At 37.5% G+C, this 19893-nt stretch overlaps 1 protein-coding gene across 1 annotated transcript; it reads left to right on the forward strand.

The window, feature by feature from the left end:
* Positions 1-1000: 1000 nt before the first annotated feature.
* Positions 1001-17498, forward strand: LOC306872893 (procollagen galactosyltransferase 1-like). Its single transcript, XM_079421805.1, has 12 exons — positions 1001-1832; positions 8060-8170; positions 9190-9307; positions 10155-10289; positions 12135-12339; positions 12413-12532; positions 12615-12691; positions 13151-13257; positions 13357-13489; positions 14427-14554; positions 14633-14839; positions 15864-17498. The coding sequence occupies exons 1-12, from the start codon at positions 1627-1629 to the stop codon at positions 16129-16131; spliced, it is 1815 nt and encodes a 604-aa protein (XP_079277931.1). The 5' UTR covers positions 1001-1626; the 3' UTR covers positions 16132-17498.
* The last annotated feature ends 2395 nt before the right edge of the window (positions 17499-19893 follow it).

Genomic DNA, 19893 nt, shown 5'->3' on the forward strand with positions numbered 1-19893 from the left:
TGTGTGTCGATGGCCGGTGAGTTAACAAAATTTAGCAGTCATAACTAATGTGTTTTTACTGGCCAGGAATTTTTTGTTTTGTTTTGATTTTTTGCAAGCAGTTACTGCAACAATAACAAAACATATATATTATGTTTTTAACTTGCCCTAGTTTTACTTTGAAAAAAAAAGAATAAAAATGATACCATTATTAATGAAACTACTAAAGTCACCTGCAAGCCTTAAGATGTGAATTTATTACTATGCCCTGCAATAATTTAATTGCGTATCACCGCATTAAGTGACGCACAGTGGAGATAATAAATAGGCTATTCGTTTGCTTCTCATAGAAAACGTGTGTGCAGTGAGTTTGTCAAGCATTTTAAGTAGGTCTATAGACTGTCTTTAACTTTTCCAAAACATTGCAGTCATCAATGAAAAGATACAGCAGCTTAAATACCGACTTTCAAAAACAATGCTGACTTTTTTCTTCTCATAATTGTCTGTGTTTGGGCCACATGAGAAATATTAATCATCTGTATCATCATCTGATGAAGTGGACTCGTTGTCTCTGAGAGAACCGTGCCTTAAACGCAGCTCTGTCAGTTATTTATTTATGAAAAATGCAACAATCTTGTTTATACTGGCAACGTGTTAGTAACATTCATACACAGATTTTTTTTATTTATTTATTTATTTTTTACAATAAGAACATTTAAAATATAACAGTAAAAACAAAATGTCAACATGCTTGTGTGACAGTTAGGATAGGGGTAGAGTTTTCATTTTTAGTATTACATTATTACATCATATTGGTCATTTCTGTATCATATTGTGCATAAAAAAGTGTGTAGCTGATTTGGACTCGAGTCCAGTAGCCCCTCACTGCAGAACACAAGATCCAGGGGGCGGGGTTAGATCCACATCTAGGGGTGGAGATGGGTGGGTTTAGGGATCAGGGGGTGGGGATGGGTGGGTTTAGGTATATGTAAGGTGGGAGGAGTTGGATCTGGATCCGACCAGTGAGGACCATCTCTTTGCTTTAAGGCTGCATGACTTTGACCAGCAGATGTCCTAGGCGAGCGCTTCAAAACTGTGAACAGGTTCGCGTTGTTTCAGATCCACCGTTTGTCCCACTGCCATATTTGTCTTCACTATTCTAATAATAAATGTATATTTATACTCTTCTGGTCTGCTCATGAGACTCAATACTGTAGAACACTTGTATTGTGATGTGTAAGTGTGCGTTAGCCACACCCACAAAACTTTCCAGCAGATTCCAACCAAGCCAGCTGCTTTTCTTAAAGGGGCCGCGACACAGGCGAACACACGCCCGATTGTGGAGTTTAATTACAGTCTGTACAGTTTAATTACCGTGTATTATTATCTCTCTGTCATTTATCAGATGATTGAGAGTGCTGTATGTTTCTGACTTTTTTGTGCCGCAATCTTTTACTTTTATAGTAAGAAGCCCTTCCCTTTAAATCTCCTCCAGGGACCACCTAGAGTCGCTCCGTATTTCTGTCGGCTGGGTTGGCAATAAATCTCCGATTCTCACTGTTCGCGTCAGCGCGCCGCGATCAGTCTCGCCGTTCCTCTTTTCTGCCTGACCTTCCGCTATTTCTGAAATTCTCTCGTTCTCCAGCCATGCATCTGCTGTGTGTCTTTGTGCTGCTGCTCTGGACCGGTCCGGCGCGCGGTTATTTCCCGGAGGAGCGCTGGAGCCCGGAGTCCGCGCTGCTCGCGCCGCGGGTGCTGCTCGCGCTGGTGTGCCGCAACTCGGCGCACTCTCTGCCGCACGTCCTCGGAGCCATCGATCGCCTCAACTACCCCAAAGACCGCATGGCTGTATGGTGAGTTCCGGCGGACCGGACTGTTTGGCGTGATTTATCAGAATTGATGTTCTGCGCAATTACGCGTCTGACAGATGCGCGTCCTGCGCTGGCCTGTTGCGTTGCGTGTTTAACTGTAACACAGTGACTGAAGGCTTGATACAGATGAAACGAGTGAAAGTACACAGGCGTTTGTGTGTGTGTTGAGTGAATTAAACTAACACCAGCTGTGCTCGCGTGAGTCTTTAGGGATGTGATTTGTGATTTATCTCTGTTTGGAAACGAGAGCAGGATAGTTTTGACTCGGTTCCTCCTGTGGCCTGTGTGCGTGGAGGGGAAATGAGCGAGTTTAGACGTGTCCAGGGCAGACAGACACCCCCCCATGCCCCTCGATCGGCTCTGCCCCCTTTTCCCCCGGACTCATGCAGATCTGATCAGCCGACGTGTCGCGCGCGGTGATGGAAATAATGAGAAAACAAAACACATGAATGAGTTTCCTGCGTGAATGAGTCAGTGAGCTGAAACTACAGGCAGATTAAATGCCCGAAACACCTTCTGAGAGACTTTATGACCTCATAAAACATGCATGCCATAAACTAGAGAAGGCATCTTTAATAATCGAATTGTGAACTACTTATTGATTTCGATTTACTTAGAGCAGAGTTTCTTTTTATTCATCAAATACTTTAATATTTAATACTCCCATTCAACGTGTCTTCAGAAAATACTTAAAATATTCTGACACAAAAATGCATTTGATTACAAACTCAGACCAAATGAAAGATACAAAAATAAGTTTTGTTTTGCATGATAAACCAACATATTTCACCCAAAAATGAAAGTTCTCACCGTCTAGTTATCAGAGGTGGGTAGTAACGACTTACATTTACTTGAGAAGGCCTACATTTTTGGGGGTAACTAATACCACTGCTCGAATTGAAGGGGGGCTGGGGGGATCCGGGACCCCCCATAAGGCATTAGGGACCCCCCATAAGAAGTAAAAAATAGACTTAGGGGGGTCCCTCCGACATTTTTACTTGGAGTAAGCCATTTAAAAGAAGAATAGTAGCTTATCTCTATTTGTTATGCAACATTAAATAGTATATAGTTATGCATATTATGATCAAATATATTGTTTATTTTGTATAAATTGTATATTGCGAGACTAACCCCCACCCCCACCAAAAAAAAAAAAAGTCTGATGGTGGGGACCCCCCATAAGACTTGATTCAATTCGAGCACTGACTAATACTTTTATAGTAAAACGGTTTTAAAACGGTACTTTTACTTCGTTACTGTGGGCGACGCTCCTCTCGTTACTTTATCTTAATGCAATACAAAAATCCTTCAATTTATTCCAAACGCGCCGTCTACTGTTTCTCTGGGCAATGAGCGATGCCCGTTCGCGAATGATTCATTCTTTTGAGTCAATTCTGTTCGAAGGCTCGATCAAACCAGTGAATCGGTTCGTGAATCAGTTTCAATGATTGGTTCAGTTCGTCTGAAGCGGTTCTCACTCAGAGTTGTAACATCAGTTTAATTCAGTGATGCAGTGATGAAATTTTGATCAGCTGTTACTCCAGTTTTCAGAGTCATCTGATCTTTCAGAAATCATTGTTTCACAAACCAGTGTTGTTGAAAAAACAGCATATGCTGCCAGCTGGTTATGTATGCTTTGAAGCTGGGCTGCTGGTTTATGCTGGTTTAAGCTGGTCTTGAGCTGATCGGACCAGTTTAGGACCAGCACATGACCATCTTAAATCAGCTCAAACCAGCATCCCCTGCTTCAAAACATACCTTACCAGCATATGCTGTTTTTTTTCAACAGGTTCAATATTGTTTTGGAACCTGTGACATTTTGTTCAGAATTATTTTATGAATAGAAAGCTAAAAAAGAACAGTATTGATAATAAATCAGGCTGAAAAAAAATTCTGATATGCATCACTGAAATAAATTACATTAAAACAACATTAAAAGTATTTTGAACGGCAGTGTGAGTGTGTGTGTGTATATATATATATATATATATATATATATATGTGTGTGTGTGTGTGTGTGTATGTATGTACTGTATGTAAATATACATTTGATCTAAATATCTATAAAAATAGACTATATTCAGTATATGATCCACAGTAACTAGTAACTGACTGGAGAGAGAAAGAAAAATGGATGCAGCTTAGTGCAAAAATTGTATGGTCCATTTTCATGGTGCTTTTTTTTTTTGTGTAATTTCGGAGCCAAATTCACTCCCAGTGGATTATATAAAACTATTTTCATATAATCCAATAAGGAAACTTGGTTCTGATGAACAGTTAAAAACACCAACAGCCAATCAGAATCCACCAGACTTTAAAGAGCTGGAACATTTAAATGCTAATGTCCAAGCTGGATGCTAATACAGTTATTGTTCTTGGTGTGAACAGGCCTTAAATGAGTACATGACAAGAAATTAATTCAATTCAATTCAGCATTTATTGGCCAGGTATGCAAAACATAAGGAATTTACTGTCGGTAAAAGGCATCCCACACACACACACACAAAACAACAACAAAAAAACAATACAATATTACGAAGTTACATAGTAGAATTTATAATTTTTATGGCTACTGGAAAAAAGCTATTCTGAAGTCTGGTAGTTCTTGATTTAACAAGACTAGAATGCCTTCCAGAAGGTAAAAGTCTGAAAAGATTGAATGCAGGATGTAAAAGGATCGCGGACAATCATCAGAGCCCGTTTCTTAAAGGCCCTGATATACTTCTTTGGTACTTGTTACCTTATATCTTTACTCTTTCCTTTCATTCTTTTCATGGCTTTGGAAAACTTGCATCTGATGTTTCTCTACATCGCTTTTTGCATAACTCTGGGTCGTCGACGTCAAGCTTCGTTGCGATTTCTTTCTAGGAATTAAATGCTTCCTCTGAATCTTTAAAGTCTCCCCGCGAGTGATTGTCGTGACGTATTGTCGTGACGTATTGTCAAGTATGGTGACCCATACTCGAAATTGGTGCTCTGCGTTTAACCCATCCAAGTGCACACACACAGCAGTGAGTAGTGAACAAATGCACACACACACACACACCGTGAACACACACCCGGAGCAGTGGGCAGCCATGCTGCAGCGCCCGGGGAGAAATTGGGGGTTCGGTGCCTTGCTCAAGGGCACCTCAGTCGTGGTATTGAGGGTGGAGAGAGCGCTGTACATTCCCTCCCCCCACCTACAATCCCTGCCGGCCGGGGACTCAAACCTGCAACCTTTCGATTACGAGTCCGACTCTCTAACCATTAGGCCACGACTTCCCCTAATGATCCTTCCGCAGGAGGGATGTAATCATGTATTGTACTGGTGCGGATATATTTCTGGCAGCTCAGCTATTCGACACAGTGTATTTACGTAGCTAGTGACGTAAATGTTGTTCTCCTGCCTGACCTTTGTTCCTGGGGGAGAAACAAGAAGGTGGCGCTCCAGAACACACCCACCGATTGCGTAATCGCCACGGACCAATGGCAGCTCATAGGTGTTTAGGAGCCAAAACAAACTCCCCCAGAAAGTTCGCTTTGGTGAGCTGTATCGAACTGCCGAAATGAACTTCGTTTCGGCCTGATTTTGTTCGAAATGACGTCATATCAGTTCGCTCTTCAATTTCGTTTGAAGTATATCAGGGCCTTAACCCTTGACAGGGAAGGTAGATCAGTCCCAATAATGCGTTCTGCCATACTCTCTGAAGCCTAAACTTACCCCTCTGAGTAGCAGAGCTGTACCAAACAGTAAATGAAGAACACAGGACCAATTCAATCATAGCCCGGTAGAATTTGCACATAGTTCCACTAGACAGATGGAAAATGTGGGTGGAAACTCTTCCTTTAATGTGAATGTTTAATTGTTGAGTAGTTTAAAATAGCGTCTGCACAGATTGGCTTGTAGCCGTGGCATGTATTTTGACATCGTATCATCCTCGTTTCATTCAGTTCAGAGTCACAGCAGCATTCAGACCTGAAGCCTCGCTCTCAGCGTGTAGTTAACAACTGAAACCGAACCGCCGGGGTTTGTGCCGCTGCCACAAACAGACCAGAACCAAACCACATGCGGTCCGAGACTCCCAGAAGCCGTTGGGTGGGTTCAGCGCACACTAACGCTTTAGCAAACTGAAACTGAACTGTATTTAAGAAAGTCTTTGATGAACTGATGAACATCTTGGCAGATCTGAACGTCAGCACACGCACATCAAATTCCATATAATCTAAAGTGTTATTACAGGAATAACTCAAACTGTGCTTAAATCAGTTATGAGAGGCGCTGACCGCTAACAAGTAGGCTCGCTACATAACCATAGCATTAGAGCGGGAGCGCTGCAGTTCACACACAGAGACATCTCGATCAACATCTCCAGTGGGGATCTCATCTGCTCCAGCTTTCCTTTTTACTGTTATACTGTGGGATGGGCGTTGTCGTACCCGCGGCCGTGTGATTGGTTCTCCCAATGCGAGCGCGGTGGTTTGGCGCCTTTTTCTCCTGTGTCTTAATGGCTTTAATTATTGAATGAGTGCTCTTTTGATGACTCTCTATGAATCAGGCAGCCACATTATAGGTGTAATTTTACACCCAAAGATGTTTAATCGCCATTTTATCACCATAATTACATATAATAATCTGTAATTATAATACATACTTAAAAGTTTAGGGCTTGGTAAGATATATATTTAATATGCGCTCATCCAGAATTAAAAACACTTATCCTGTGAAATATTATGACAATACTATTATAATTTATATATAATATAATATAATGTGATTTAAAATCATTTTCTATTTCAAAATATTTTCAAATGTAATTTATTCTGGCGATGCAAAGCTGAATTTTCAGCAGCCATCAAATTAATACGTTTTTATTATCAGTAGTGTGTGGAGACTGTGAAACATTTTTATTTCAAGATTATTTGATGAATAGGAAGTTGTAAAGAACCGTGCTATTTGAAACAGAAATCTTTTGTAACATTATAAATGTCTTTAGTGTCACTTTAATGCATCCTTGCCAAATAATAGTATTAATTTCTTTGACACCAAAGTATACCTATACCATTCTTAATATAATAAAATATAAGATTAGTTATTTTTGTTGGAAACTCAAAGAAAAGTAATGTTTGTTCTGCATAGTGCATACATTATCATTTTCAGATCTCTAAACCTAATTATGAACACTAGTACTAGTTAGTTTTGTCTTCGCAAGTTTAGTGCAAATAATGGAAGCACTCAGACCTGTAGATCAAACACAATCCTGATGGAGATGGATGGGTGTGTCAGATCTGGTCAAGACTGGAAAAAAAGAGGAATGGAATTCACCTGAGGAACTTTCAGAAGCTTCTCTGAGTGTGTGTGTGTGATATGAGATTGTGCACCTGGAAGCCGTCTGTACACAGCTAAACCCTGATCTCCTACAGACAGCCTGTATATGATCTCAGTAATAAACTGCCTTGATTTCCCCAGGATCTCTCTTGAACACACACATTTGTTCAGCATCTGTCAGCGTTGGGTGTAACGCATTATAAGTAACGCGAGTTACGTAATCAGATTACTTTTCCAAGTAACTAGTAAAGTAATGCATTACTTTAAAATTTGCAACGGAGTTAGTTTTTCAAAGAAGTAATGCAAGTTGCTTTGTTTTCCCATTTATTGACTCACAGCTCTCCTGTCCCAGGTTGAGAGAAACTGGCAGTGAGGTGCAGAGGCACTTCATTTCACTTTTGTTGTGAAAGGGCCTTTACAATTGCCAAAAATATAACATTTTTTTTTTTTTTTGTTATTAAAAAGAAACAATCAAGCCCAGCCCAGGTGACAGAAAGTAATGCATACGTATCATGCTCTTTATGGAGCAATGTAATACTGTAATGCATTACTTTTAAAAGTAACTTTCTCCATCACTGGCAACTGTGTGAGTGAATCAGACTCATTTTCTTCACTAACACATTTTGTAGCAGCTGCATGTCTGCTCTGGTTCTCATGTGCTCCTTCTGCAGCCAAACGCTAAAGACAAGCTTGGTTTTCCAAAGGTCGTGTAGTGCAGTTAAATATGGGGTGATTTTACAGCACTGAGAGCAAACTCAACATTCAGGAAAGAAGGAAAATTAGAAAGCTCTAATTATAGTCATTTGCTTTCTATTTTGTCATTCATGTTTGGAGAAGCGGCAGTCTTGTACATGTCTGTTTCAGATGTTGAACTGTTTTCAGATGATCTCTCTGTCTTCAGGGTGGCCACAGATCATAATTCAGACAATACCACCGCAGTCCTGCGCGAATGGCTCGTAAACGTCCAGAACTTCTATCATTATGTGGAGTGGAGACCTCAGGAGGAGCCCAGGTGAGGCTGACCTTAAACTACATCTGAACCTAAAGCTGAACACAAACCTAAACACAGTAACATTTGCTCTGTTTCTGTTCTTGCATTAGAACATACAGAAATCTGAATTGTGTTCTATTGACCTCAAAATACATGTTAGTTTCTGTAATAATAATATTTTCCTTCCACACAAAGAATATGATCTCATCTATTATTTTCAAAAAAAAAAAAAAAACATTATTAATAATAATGATAATATATACATACAATACATGCATGGTAAATATATTTTAAATGGTATATTTTATTAGTTTCTACATTCATGTTAATTTTATTGCACCACATGGTATTTTATGACCCCAACTAATCTTGCCTTGGCACAAGAATGAACTTTTTTAATAGAAAAAAAACAAAAAAACATGCTAATTGTAGTGAATGTTATGTAATTGTATGTATCCATTGCATTTTAATGTACATCTAATTTATGCTCAGATTTACTAACAGCTTGCACCAGTGGAAACCATTTTTTAGTTAAAATACTGCGGTCTGGATTTACTAAAGACGCGCAGTGAAGAATTGGCACTGAAAAGGCTTATTTTTGTGCCTGACCTTATTGAATATGCATTTGTAGGAGTTTCCCTTTCAGAAGCAATATTTATGGGAGGACAGTATTAAAATGAATCATACAACTCGATTTCCTAATGTTTACGCTCGTCAAATTACTGGTATTTGTGCCATTATTTAACGCCCAAAAAAGCATGTCTTAAAGCAGGCAGCTGCTCTTGGTAGATTGCGCTGGTCATTACATTATCACTGTGTTATTAAAGAACACGGACGCACATTGTTAATAAATGACCCGCAGCATTTCCCTCCCATCTGCGCTTTTATGGAGTTGCACTCTAACGCTAATTTGCCCTGTTTAGTAAATCTTGCCCCTCTGTCAATCACAGAACTCAATCACAGTGTGATTGTTCAAATGACCTCAGACAGTGTCTGAAATGTTTCTGTCTCTTATTTTTATTTGTCTGTGTGTTTCTCAGCGCATATGAGGACGAGAGCGGCCCGAAGCACTGGACGAACCTGCGATACGAGCACGTGATGAAGCTGCGCCAGGCGGCCCTCGACACGGCACGGGAGATGTGGGCCGACTACTTTCTGGTACATCGTCTAAAATCTGAGACGAGTCTCTTTAGCCCTCGCTGTAGTCATGTACCATCATCCACGGCTGTAATGGTGCATGCCAGTGCAGATAATATGACTGCAGTGTGACCCGACTTCACCTCCAGTCTGTAGAGGGTCACGGGCCGCGTCCGGTCGTTTGCTCGTCTAAAGTTAGCAGCTGCTCTGTTCAGTATTATAGGGTTATTTCTGAGTGTGTTTATTTCTGCAGCTCTGTTCCTGCTGTCCAGCATTCGGCTCCACGCTGGTTTAACTGCTCTGCATATGTTTTAGTCCAAATACTCTGGACCATTATAGGATTAAACATACCGTCTCTCGAGCCGCCGCTGAGGAATCAAAACCACTGCCATGTATAAAAGTCAAACATCTATACATTTTTAATTGACTTAATTGCAACCTACAAACATGTAATTTTAAATATATTTAAACAAGTTCCAATAGAAATTACATTAAAATGTATTTTAGTTTGCCATAAATGTTTGTTAGTACCTTCAGCAGTGCTTTAACCATATTTTAATGACAACAGACATAATCATGAAATTACATATAAAGATGTACTTCTGCAAGTTCTCTCTAAAGTGCATTTCTCATAAATTTAAACTATAATACATTTTCATTTAATTGTAAATAACTTCTACTTGAGTGTCAGAAAACATTACATATACATATTCTTTAAAAGTATATTGTTTCCATAATAAGCACTTTTTTCACAAATGAACTGCTGTTAAAACATTTTTGTGGGTAATTATTTTTTTTCCCAGATGTAAAATGAAGTGACGTAATGGGGAGTCGCTATGAAGTAATACAAACTCGTGGCTGTTTGCAGATGGTGGACTGTGATAACCTGCTGACTAACCGGGATGTTTTATGGAAGCTGATGCAGGAGAATAAGACGATGGTGGCACCGATGCTGGAGTCCAGAGCGGCGTACTCTAACTTCTGGTGCGGCATGACGTCTCAGGTGTGTGAAACCAGGAACTGAACGCGTGTGGATCCTGCCTCAGTCTTCAATTGACAGCTGTTTTTTCATGTACACTTGAGTCCGGTGTCAAATGTGCTTTTTATCATACTTAATCAACCGTACTCTTAGTCAGGTTTTAGTGACTAAACATCTAGGCATTTTAGTCAAGGTTTAGTCAATGAAAACAGTCTTTTTTTTGCCATGATGCATAGTGGTTCAACTGATAATCACAATTTCATCACACAAACATTTCTTTTTACATTTCTGAATTATTGCACGTTCACATAAGCAGCAAATGTTTGGGTTTATTAGTTTGTCACTGAGACGTTTTGCTCACAGATTTAATCGCAGCAAACAGTACAAACGACCACGTGAAGGAACACAGACGGCCTTTATTACACGTTCATTTGAGCAGAATATCACAGTGAAGATCGCTAAACTCCAGCGGACGTGATTTCTGCTGTTTTCAGATCATCAGTGCTTTTCTTTTCTCCGAGCAGAGAGAGTTTGTGCAAATAGTTGCCAGATTGGGAATATTCAGTAAATCAAAAATTGTGGAAATTTTATTTTGTTTTAACTCCTGGAATTCGGCAACCGCAAACAGGCTTGTTGAAGAATATTTCTATAATATATAATAATAAAAAAAATATATATTTTTTGACAAATATAAAAAAATATATATATTTTTTTATTATTTAAATTTTATAATTGTAAATATTTTAGTTAACAATATTGCATCTTTATATAGTCAGAGTCATTGTTTAATGACGACAGTGTCATCTTGTCTTAAGGCCCGTTCACACCAGCAGACGATTAAGATGTTTACTCTAATTGCACACTCCAGATTTGTCATCTGTCACCTTAATTTAATTTTCGTTATGGTTACCGTTATTGTTTTCTGTGTGAACGGGCCTTCAGTCAGTAAATCTGATTGAAATCCAATCAAATATAAATAGTCTGAATAGCAGCGAACTACATGAAATTCGATTTTTGCAAATCAGTTTCGAGCTACATTCATATGTGGTTTGGAATCCTATTTAAATCATATTCCTGGAAATCTGTTTCGGTCTGACCGGTCAGATCGGATTTAGCTTAGTTTTTGTAAAAAGCGAAAAATGACGATATACTGCTAGTATACCAGTATACGCACCTCTTGAGTTTTGAATCCTGCGGAGACGGCAGCACAGAATAAAGTCGCACATTCCCACTGCCTCATGAGACGAGATATACTCCAGCGCAACGGCAACATGTGGTCATGTCGTAAGACAACATCAGGGGCCTGTTTCATAAAACAAGTTTACCAAACAAGCCAGGCTTATTTCAGTTATTCTGACTTATTTTGAACCAAATCAACTGACAATAAGTCAGACTAAGTGAAATAAACCTGGCTTGTTTGGTCAACTTGTTTCATGAAACAGGCCCCTGTTTTGCAAACTGTATTGTTGTTTTTAGCGTATGCATAACAACGCAACGGCATTGCCATAGAAACCAACGCACATTACGTAAAACGAAAGAGCACTTCTGGACAGCTGCGATACATTTACATTTAGTCATTTAGCAGATGCTTTTATCCAAATCGACTTACAAATGAGGACAATGGAAGCAATCAAAATCAACAGAAGAGCAATGATATGCAAGAGCTTTAACAAGCCTCAGTTACAGCACTAACACAGCACACGTAGATACACAGTGTGGACAGTCAGTCGTTTAGATCGGATTACAGTCATATATGCACAAAATCATATTTGGGCTGACAGTCTGAAGGAGGCTGTAGTCATGGAAAAAGGTTGCTGACAGACATCTTTGGTCAGAGTTGTGTTAAGGAGGGAGCGTGTGTTATTACAGGGTTATTATAAGCGGACGCCGGCCTACATGCCGATCCGCCGGCAGGAGCGCAAGGGCTGCTTCGCCGTCCCCATGGTTCACTCCACCTTCCTGCTGGACCTGAGGAAGGAGGCGTCCCGCGAGCTGGCCTTCTTCCCTCCCCATCCCGACTACAGCTGGGCCTTCGACGACATTATCATCTTCGCCTTCTCCGCGCGCATGGCAGGTGCGTCTCAGAAGATTACACTCACTTATCATGTGCGGTGCTTTGGCTTGACTTTTAACATCGTTTCCCGCAGAGGTTCAGATGTACATCTGCAACAGAGAGACTTATGGGTATTTCCCCGTGCCCCTGCGCTCCCATAATACCCTGCAGGACGAGGTGGACAGCTTCCTGCACTCGCTGCTGGAGGTCATGGGTGAGTCACATGACGAGTCACATGTTTTTCAGCTTAAAGAGCGTAACGATGAGCTTGATCATTCGCTGTGTTTGGTCTCCAGTGCGCAATCCTCCATCAGAGCCGTCTGTGTATCTCTCTCTTCCTCCTAAACAGCCGGATAAAATGGGCTTTGATGAGGTCAGGATGCCATGTTTTCACCAAACTATTTCACTTTGTTTTGTTTTATATTGCAGTATATTTTTATAATGCTTTATATTTTTATATTTATTTATTTATCATTTTATATTGAATTATTTTAAAAAAATATTTTATATTGTGTTATTTTATGAAATAGTATAACATAAAATAGAGTAATTTAGCCATTTATATTTAAATTTAATTTTTTTTGTTTTAGTCATTTTTGTTATAATATTGTGTTTTGTATCGTAGAATAAAATACAATTGTTTTTATTTTATGTATTTATTGACATTCTGTATTATATTATTTATATATTACATGTATTTAATTTTATATTATTTTATAAAATATTTTGTACTATTGTATATATTCATCAGGTTTATATATTACATATATGATTTGCTTTCATATTATTGTGTAAAGTCATATAATATATTATAATGGTTATATTTCCTCAGGTGTTTATGATAAACCTGCTGAGGCGTTCGGACCGCAGAGAGCGTATGCTGAGGACTCTGAACGAACAAGAGATCGCGTGCAAGATCATCGCAGCTGTAGATGGCAAGTATGTCTCAAACACACACACACACACACGCCGTCTCTCACCTGCTCTGCTCGCACACAGACCGTCTGACACGAGTGTGTGTGTGTGTGTGTGTTTCAGGGCGCTGAACGTCAGTCAGATCGAGGCGCTGGGGATCCAGATGATGCCCGGATACAGCGATCCGTATCACGGCCGGCCGCTCACTAAAGGAGAGCTGGGCTGCTTCCTGTCGCACTTCAACATCTGGACAGAGGTGAGAGAGAGAGCGGCAGCCGTATTAAAGGATGCTTTAATTTCATTAACTGTTTTTAATAATATTACAGAACAAATCATGCATTTGTCCACATTCTTTATTTAAAATGTTGAATGTTCATGTAAATATTATTTAATTAATTTTACACTATTTTATGTAGCCAAGTGGTTCTGAATTATGTAAACATGCTTTTCAAGTAATTATTCAAGACTAGTAAACAGCAAGTTATAAAATGATTACAAAACATAAAAAACAGATACAAAAGAGGACAGTGCTTGAAGCTGAACATATTCATCAAGTAAACTGATTCAGATTAATAAAAAAACTTTTTTTTTTTTTTTGAAAATAGTTATATTTATTTTAAACAAAATAATACAAAACGTGTAAAATTATACAAAATGTTTGAATAATAATATTATTTTTATATTTATAATAATAATTTATAATAATAATAATAATAATGATTATTTTTGCTTATTAATTTAATTATTATTAAGTTTTAATGTAGATTTTCTAGAAATAAACAATAGTGCTTTTTATAATATTGGAATAAATGTTATTATTAAATAAGTGTTTTTTTTTTTTTTTGAAAATATTTAAATATATTTTTAAATATCTTATGGCAATGTGTTTACTTAATGTTTTACTTTAGTTAGAGGGGGATATACACTACAAAATAGAGTTTTCTTGAATATATTTTTTTATATAATTTGCAATAAATATTTTAATATATTTTTCAAAATAAATTTTTTTTTTAATTTTTTTTCTAAATATATACACACACACACACATACACACACACATGCATACATTCAGTGAGTTTAGTGGGTTTTAAATAAAATGAAATAGTAATTTTCTTATGGTATCATAAATGATGGACATGTCTTTCCTCAGTATGTGTGTATAAGCACATGACGGTTCTGTGTGTGTGTGTTAGATTGTGGATCGGGGGCTGAAAACATCTCTGGTGATCGAGGACGACCTGCGCTTCGAGGTTTTCTTTAAGCGTCGCCTGCAGAATCTGATGCATGAGATCGAGTCTCAGCGGCTGGACTGGGATTTGATGTGAGTACAGCAGTCTGTATGTGTACACTGCGCCCCCTGCTGGACACCTGACTCCAGCTGTCTGTCTCTGTCTCTCAGTTACATCGGCCGCAAGCGGATGCAGGTGGACCGACCGGAGAAATCTGTGCCCAGAATACACAACCTGGTGGAGGCGGATTACTCCTACTGGACGCTGGGATACGCGATCTCTCTGCGCGGCGCTCAGAAGCTGCTGCGGGCCGAACCGCTCAAAAAGATGCTGCCGGTGGACGAGTTTCTGCCCGTCATGTACAACAAACACCCCATGTGAGACAGTTATCTTCTCATATAGCCGTAGCATTATTCCCTAGTGTTCAGTTTGCCTGTTTCTATCTATGGTTCTATATATTGTTTGTTCAATCATTTAATCTACTTTTTTATCCTTCTGATCAGATATGAAAATATGTTTTTCTCTGCTGTTGTGCAAATGAGCAAAGAGTAATGATCAAAAAAGTCTCATGACCCATAAAACAACATACAATCTAATAAAATCACACACACAAAATCACATAATAAACCTAAAGATCACATTTTTTCAGTGAAATAAGAACATGTACATTCTTTTTATATATATATATATATATATATATATATATATATATATATATATATATATATATAAATACTTATATATATTTATATATTATATTATATTATTTTACATTATTTATATATATATATATATATATATATATATATATATATATATATATATAATTAATTTTTAATAAGTTAAAGATAATAATATAAATAATAACGTGATTATAACTACTAAAATAATTGATTTTGTTAGAAATTATCAATTAATGGTGATAATAATAACAATGATACATTAAAACTATATATATATATATATATATATATATATATATAAAATTTAGTTGACATTTGTTATTGACGATGATGATCATAGTAATAATACATTAAAATATTTTTATTAATAATAATAATATATTTAGTTTAAAATGAAATAGCTAATAATAATAATAATAATAAATGTATTATTATTAATAATAATAAATATGGTTCTGAATAACAATTATTTTGTTGATTTATTATTATTGTTAATAATGGTTTATTATATTATTAACAATAACATTTATAATAATAATAATAATATTATTATTTAATTAAGTTATTTCATTGAATGTGTTTATATGATAGATATGTAGATATCTATCATATTTGTCTCACTATCATTCGTTCTGTTGTTCTGTGTGTGTTTTGTGTTATTGTTCATCTTGTATATCAACACCATAACTAAAGTAGTTTCCTGTCTCTGTCTGTGCAGCGAGGACTACATGTCTCACTTCGAGCGGCGGGATCTGCGAGCGTTTTCGGCCGAGCCGCTGCTGGTTTACCCCTCACACTACACAGGTGACGCGGGCTACATCAGCGACACAGAGACCTCCACCGTCTGGGACAACGAGACGATCCACACCGACTGGGACCGAGCGCAGTCGGGCAAGAGCCACGAGCAGGAGGAGCTGAGCAGCGAGGCGCAGAACTCAGGCGTGCTGCAGTCTCCGCTGGACAGCACGGCCCGCGACGAGCTCTGAGACACGCAGAGAAACTGCACAATCATCGAGCAGACACACCACCATTATTGTGATCAGCGTTTGCTTTAGTTGGGCTCTTGACTCTTTGTACTTTAATGTTAGGTTTTCACTGTCACTAGTAACAATGTGCTAAAATGCATTTATTGAGGTAATGAAAACTAAGATCCATTGGGATCAGATGATGGTGGCTATAATCATAGTGAGGAAACTCATTCATCTGAATTAGTTTGATGATTGTCACCAGTGTTGAGGTTTTATGATGAGCGTTGATGTCTAAATCATACCGTATGCTTTGTCACAGTATCTTTGCATTTGAGCAACAAAACATTTACATCAGTAATGAACGATCAACACTTTTTAGTATTATTTCTCAGCTTTATTACAGCTTGACACCCATCACAAACATAATCTACACCAATTTAACTTTAAAACATCTCGTTCTTTAATAATGCACACCTGTTTCTATTGAAACACTATTGTAAGCACTGAAAGATAACTAACTTAATGAAAAGCAAGAGTCAAGAGCCCAACTAAAGCAAAAACTGATCATAATAATGGTGTTTTGATGAAATTTCAGCATTAATTGCAGGAGCAAAAGTGATATTAATTCAACGTCATTAACATTGATTCAATGGTTTCCACCTGCTCTCTTGCTCTCTGGGACAGTAAATATGACGCTAGTTATATGCAATATCTTGATTTTATTTGTTAGCATGAGAATCTCAAGGGCGATCGAGATGATTTTACATTATTGACGTGTAGAGATGGTTTGGTTTTTGATAGTTTTAACCTGATCTGATGGGTCTAGTTTAACGCTTGTCAGGAGTCCTGGCCAATGCTTTGCGCTTTAGTTAAATCGATGCGATTTATTAACATTTCATTCCTTTATTTCACTTTTTTTTTGTTTTACTTTTTACAAAGCTGTTGTTATGCATCCCAGGTCAGAATCAGATCAGCATGTTTTTATCTGATAGTTTGCTTGCAGATGACTAATTTATTGCTTGAGCTTGTTCGTAGTCTCCGATGTCAGTGTAAACACAGAGCCGACGGATCTGTTACCTGTGATGTGAATCGCACAGAAGTGTTTTGTCTTTTGTTTTAATGTTCTCTGTTTTTTTTTCAGTTGCCTTAAGAGATTTGTATGGGAGAATAGAAACCGATTAAAACAAATCCATTTAAAGCTAGCAAAGGAATGCTTGTGTGGCAAACTAATGTTTACTTAATGTGCTAACTCGAGAAATGGATGTTATAATATTTAGTGAAATTAAATGAGTGAACATTGATTTTTTTATGTATCGCTCCTTTCTGTTTCTTTCATCCTGAATGTGCCTTTTATACCAAAGAATAAAGAATGTTTCTAAAGTCTGATGATGTAGATCCAGTCTGATTTTAGAAGGCGTCTGCTGTGGTATATTGGTGCAGTGAATGGGTGCCGTCAGAGTCCAAACAGCTGATGAAAACATCACAGTCATCCACATCACTCCAGTCCATCAGTTAACATCTTCAGAAGACAAAAGCAGTGTGTTTGCAAGAAACAAATCCATTATTTAGACGTTTAACTTGCTTCCAGCTAGAATATGAGTCCATAATAACGTTTCCTCAAGTAAAAAGGTCCATCTCCTGTTGTCTCCCACATCAAAATCCACACACATATTTGTTTTGGTTTGTAAACGGTGCTTGACCTGCAACAGTTTGATGTTAAAACACTTTAGTGATTGCTTTTTTTCTTCCAAACATGCAGTTTTTGTCTTCTCGAGATGTTATCTGATGCACTGGAGTGGTGAACGCATAACTGAAATGTTTTAGAAAACCATTACATGAATGATGTTTTGTGCTTATGTTTAACATTATTAAAGATCAGACAACTTTTAAATAAATCTATTAACTTTACTGGAAGAACGTTTTTTATAATTTTGAGAGAACATTGCCTGAATGTTAGGGATGTTCTATGTTCCTTCTTAGCTGTATACAATATTCTATAACAAAAACACAATAATAGTCATCTTGTTTAAATCCATAAATCCAACAGCATAATAATTTCTATAAAAGTTGTTAGATTGGACTTTTACATTTGCAGTAATGTTGGCCTAGTTTTGCATAAAAATTATCATAAAAATGATCTGATATTTTCAAGTCTATTGTTATCAGTCTTACATGTTTAGAGATCTCTTTTAGGTTGAATTCAATCCATGTCAAACTCAATCTGTGAGTGTTTATACAGGACAGGACCTCTATGATCAGCATCTTCAATCTCATTGTTTGGATCTAAGATTATCCGTCTCAGATAGTTTGTGGAGAAACTATTAACCTACGCAATTACATACATACCCCCATTTTATTAAAAGTCTTATTTTTCCCTGAAACGTTATTCTTAATAATTTTAAATCTGATTTTAAGGCATATTTTTTTTCACCCATGGCTTATAACACTCCTTATTATGTTATTCAGGTTTTCTAACTATACTTTACAGACTGTTAACAGTGCAAACCCCTATGACCTATGAGCAGGCATTACACCTGGAATTTATTCAACTGGAAGTACACACTCACATTTTGAACTGTGTGGCTATTCAAAGGAGGGAAGAAACTATTGTTAAAAGGGTGAAATGTTGGTTTCAAATGAAAGGTAGCCTTTCGTCTTTGACACTACACGTTTGAAAACAACATACAAACCATATTCTTTATTCTGACAAATATTTGATCTGTAATTGAGGTGTGAGACAAATAAAACAAATAAGAAACAAACTCAAAGGCAGTTATAGTCATCGGGGTCCAAGTACCAATAGCTCAGATGGTTTGGTGATAAGCTGCTATCACAGAAGTCAGTTAATTTTCAGCACATAGAGACTCCTTCACCTAGATATCACACTATAGAGACTGTGTTTGTTCCCCAAACTAGAAAATACAGAAAACATCCAAACCAAATTAAGAGTAACAATTTAATTGATGTTCAACAAATAAAAAATGTTTACAATACAGAGAAACAACTGATAAAGCTTGGATTACTAAATATCAAGTCCCTTTCTACAAAAGCACTTTTTGTAAATGATTTGATCAATGATCATAATCTAGATTTGCTCTGTTTGACAGAAACATGACTAAAACCATTTACACTAAACCCTGTTTGGGAAACCAGGCCCATGATGAACCCCATGATGAACAAACACCAACAAGACTACCACAAAGAGGAGCACTTATTATTACATAGAATCACAAATGCTTCTCTTTGTAGTCATCTAGAGGGTCTTCTTCCAATGAAACAACAGAATTAATACCAGGTGGACACAGGGGATTCAGTCAGCAAACATTTACCCCAACTTGATAGCACTTTCTACATTGGTTGCAAAGAAAGATGCTAAAGTTAGAGTAGACATCAGCTGCTTTGCAGTCTAAATGGCAAGGAAATGAAAAACTGTGTACATGTAATGAAAAACTGGGCACAAGCGAGCATATCAAATAGTGGCCAAATGTAGCTTTGACTATTTTTAAGGGCAAGATACAAGTTGGGACGAAAATAATATGGCTGCAAACATTTTCATTCAAATGTGAGAAAAAAAAACAAGCTATAGAAAATAAGTGGATCCTTGCCTGCAGTATATTTCCTCATTAAAACTACCCCAAATAGAAGCACTTATGAACATATGACCAATCAGTGCTCCCATCTGAAGTAATCTTAATGTGTTCAATTCTGTGATTAAATTATCTTTTCATGTAGAACTCAGCGTGGCAATTTTCTTCTGAAGCGCTGGTCACTTGAAACTAC

Source organism: Barbus barbus, assembly GCF_936440315.1.
Source record: "Barbus barbus genome assembly, chromosome: 7".
NCBI lineage: Eukaryota > Metazoa > Chordata > Actinopteri > Cypriniformes > Cyprinidae > Barbus > Barbus barbus.

Bases quoted from the DNA above. Each gene is read 5' to 3' on its own strand.
- LOC306872893 (XM_079421805.1), top strand. From the start codon at position 1,627: ATGCATCTGCTGTGTGTCTTTGTGCTGCTGCTCTGGACCGGTCCGGCG. The intron at 10,290-12,134 runs GTGTGTGAAACC...GTGTTATTACAG, and splicing joins GGTGCGGCATGACGTCTCAG to GGTTATTATAAGCGGACGCC. The intron at 12,340-12,412 runs GTGCGTCTCAGA...CGTTTCCCGCAG, and splicing joins CTTCTCCGCGCGCATGGCAG to AGGTTCAGATGTACATCTGC.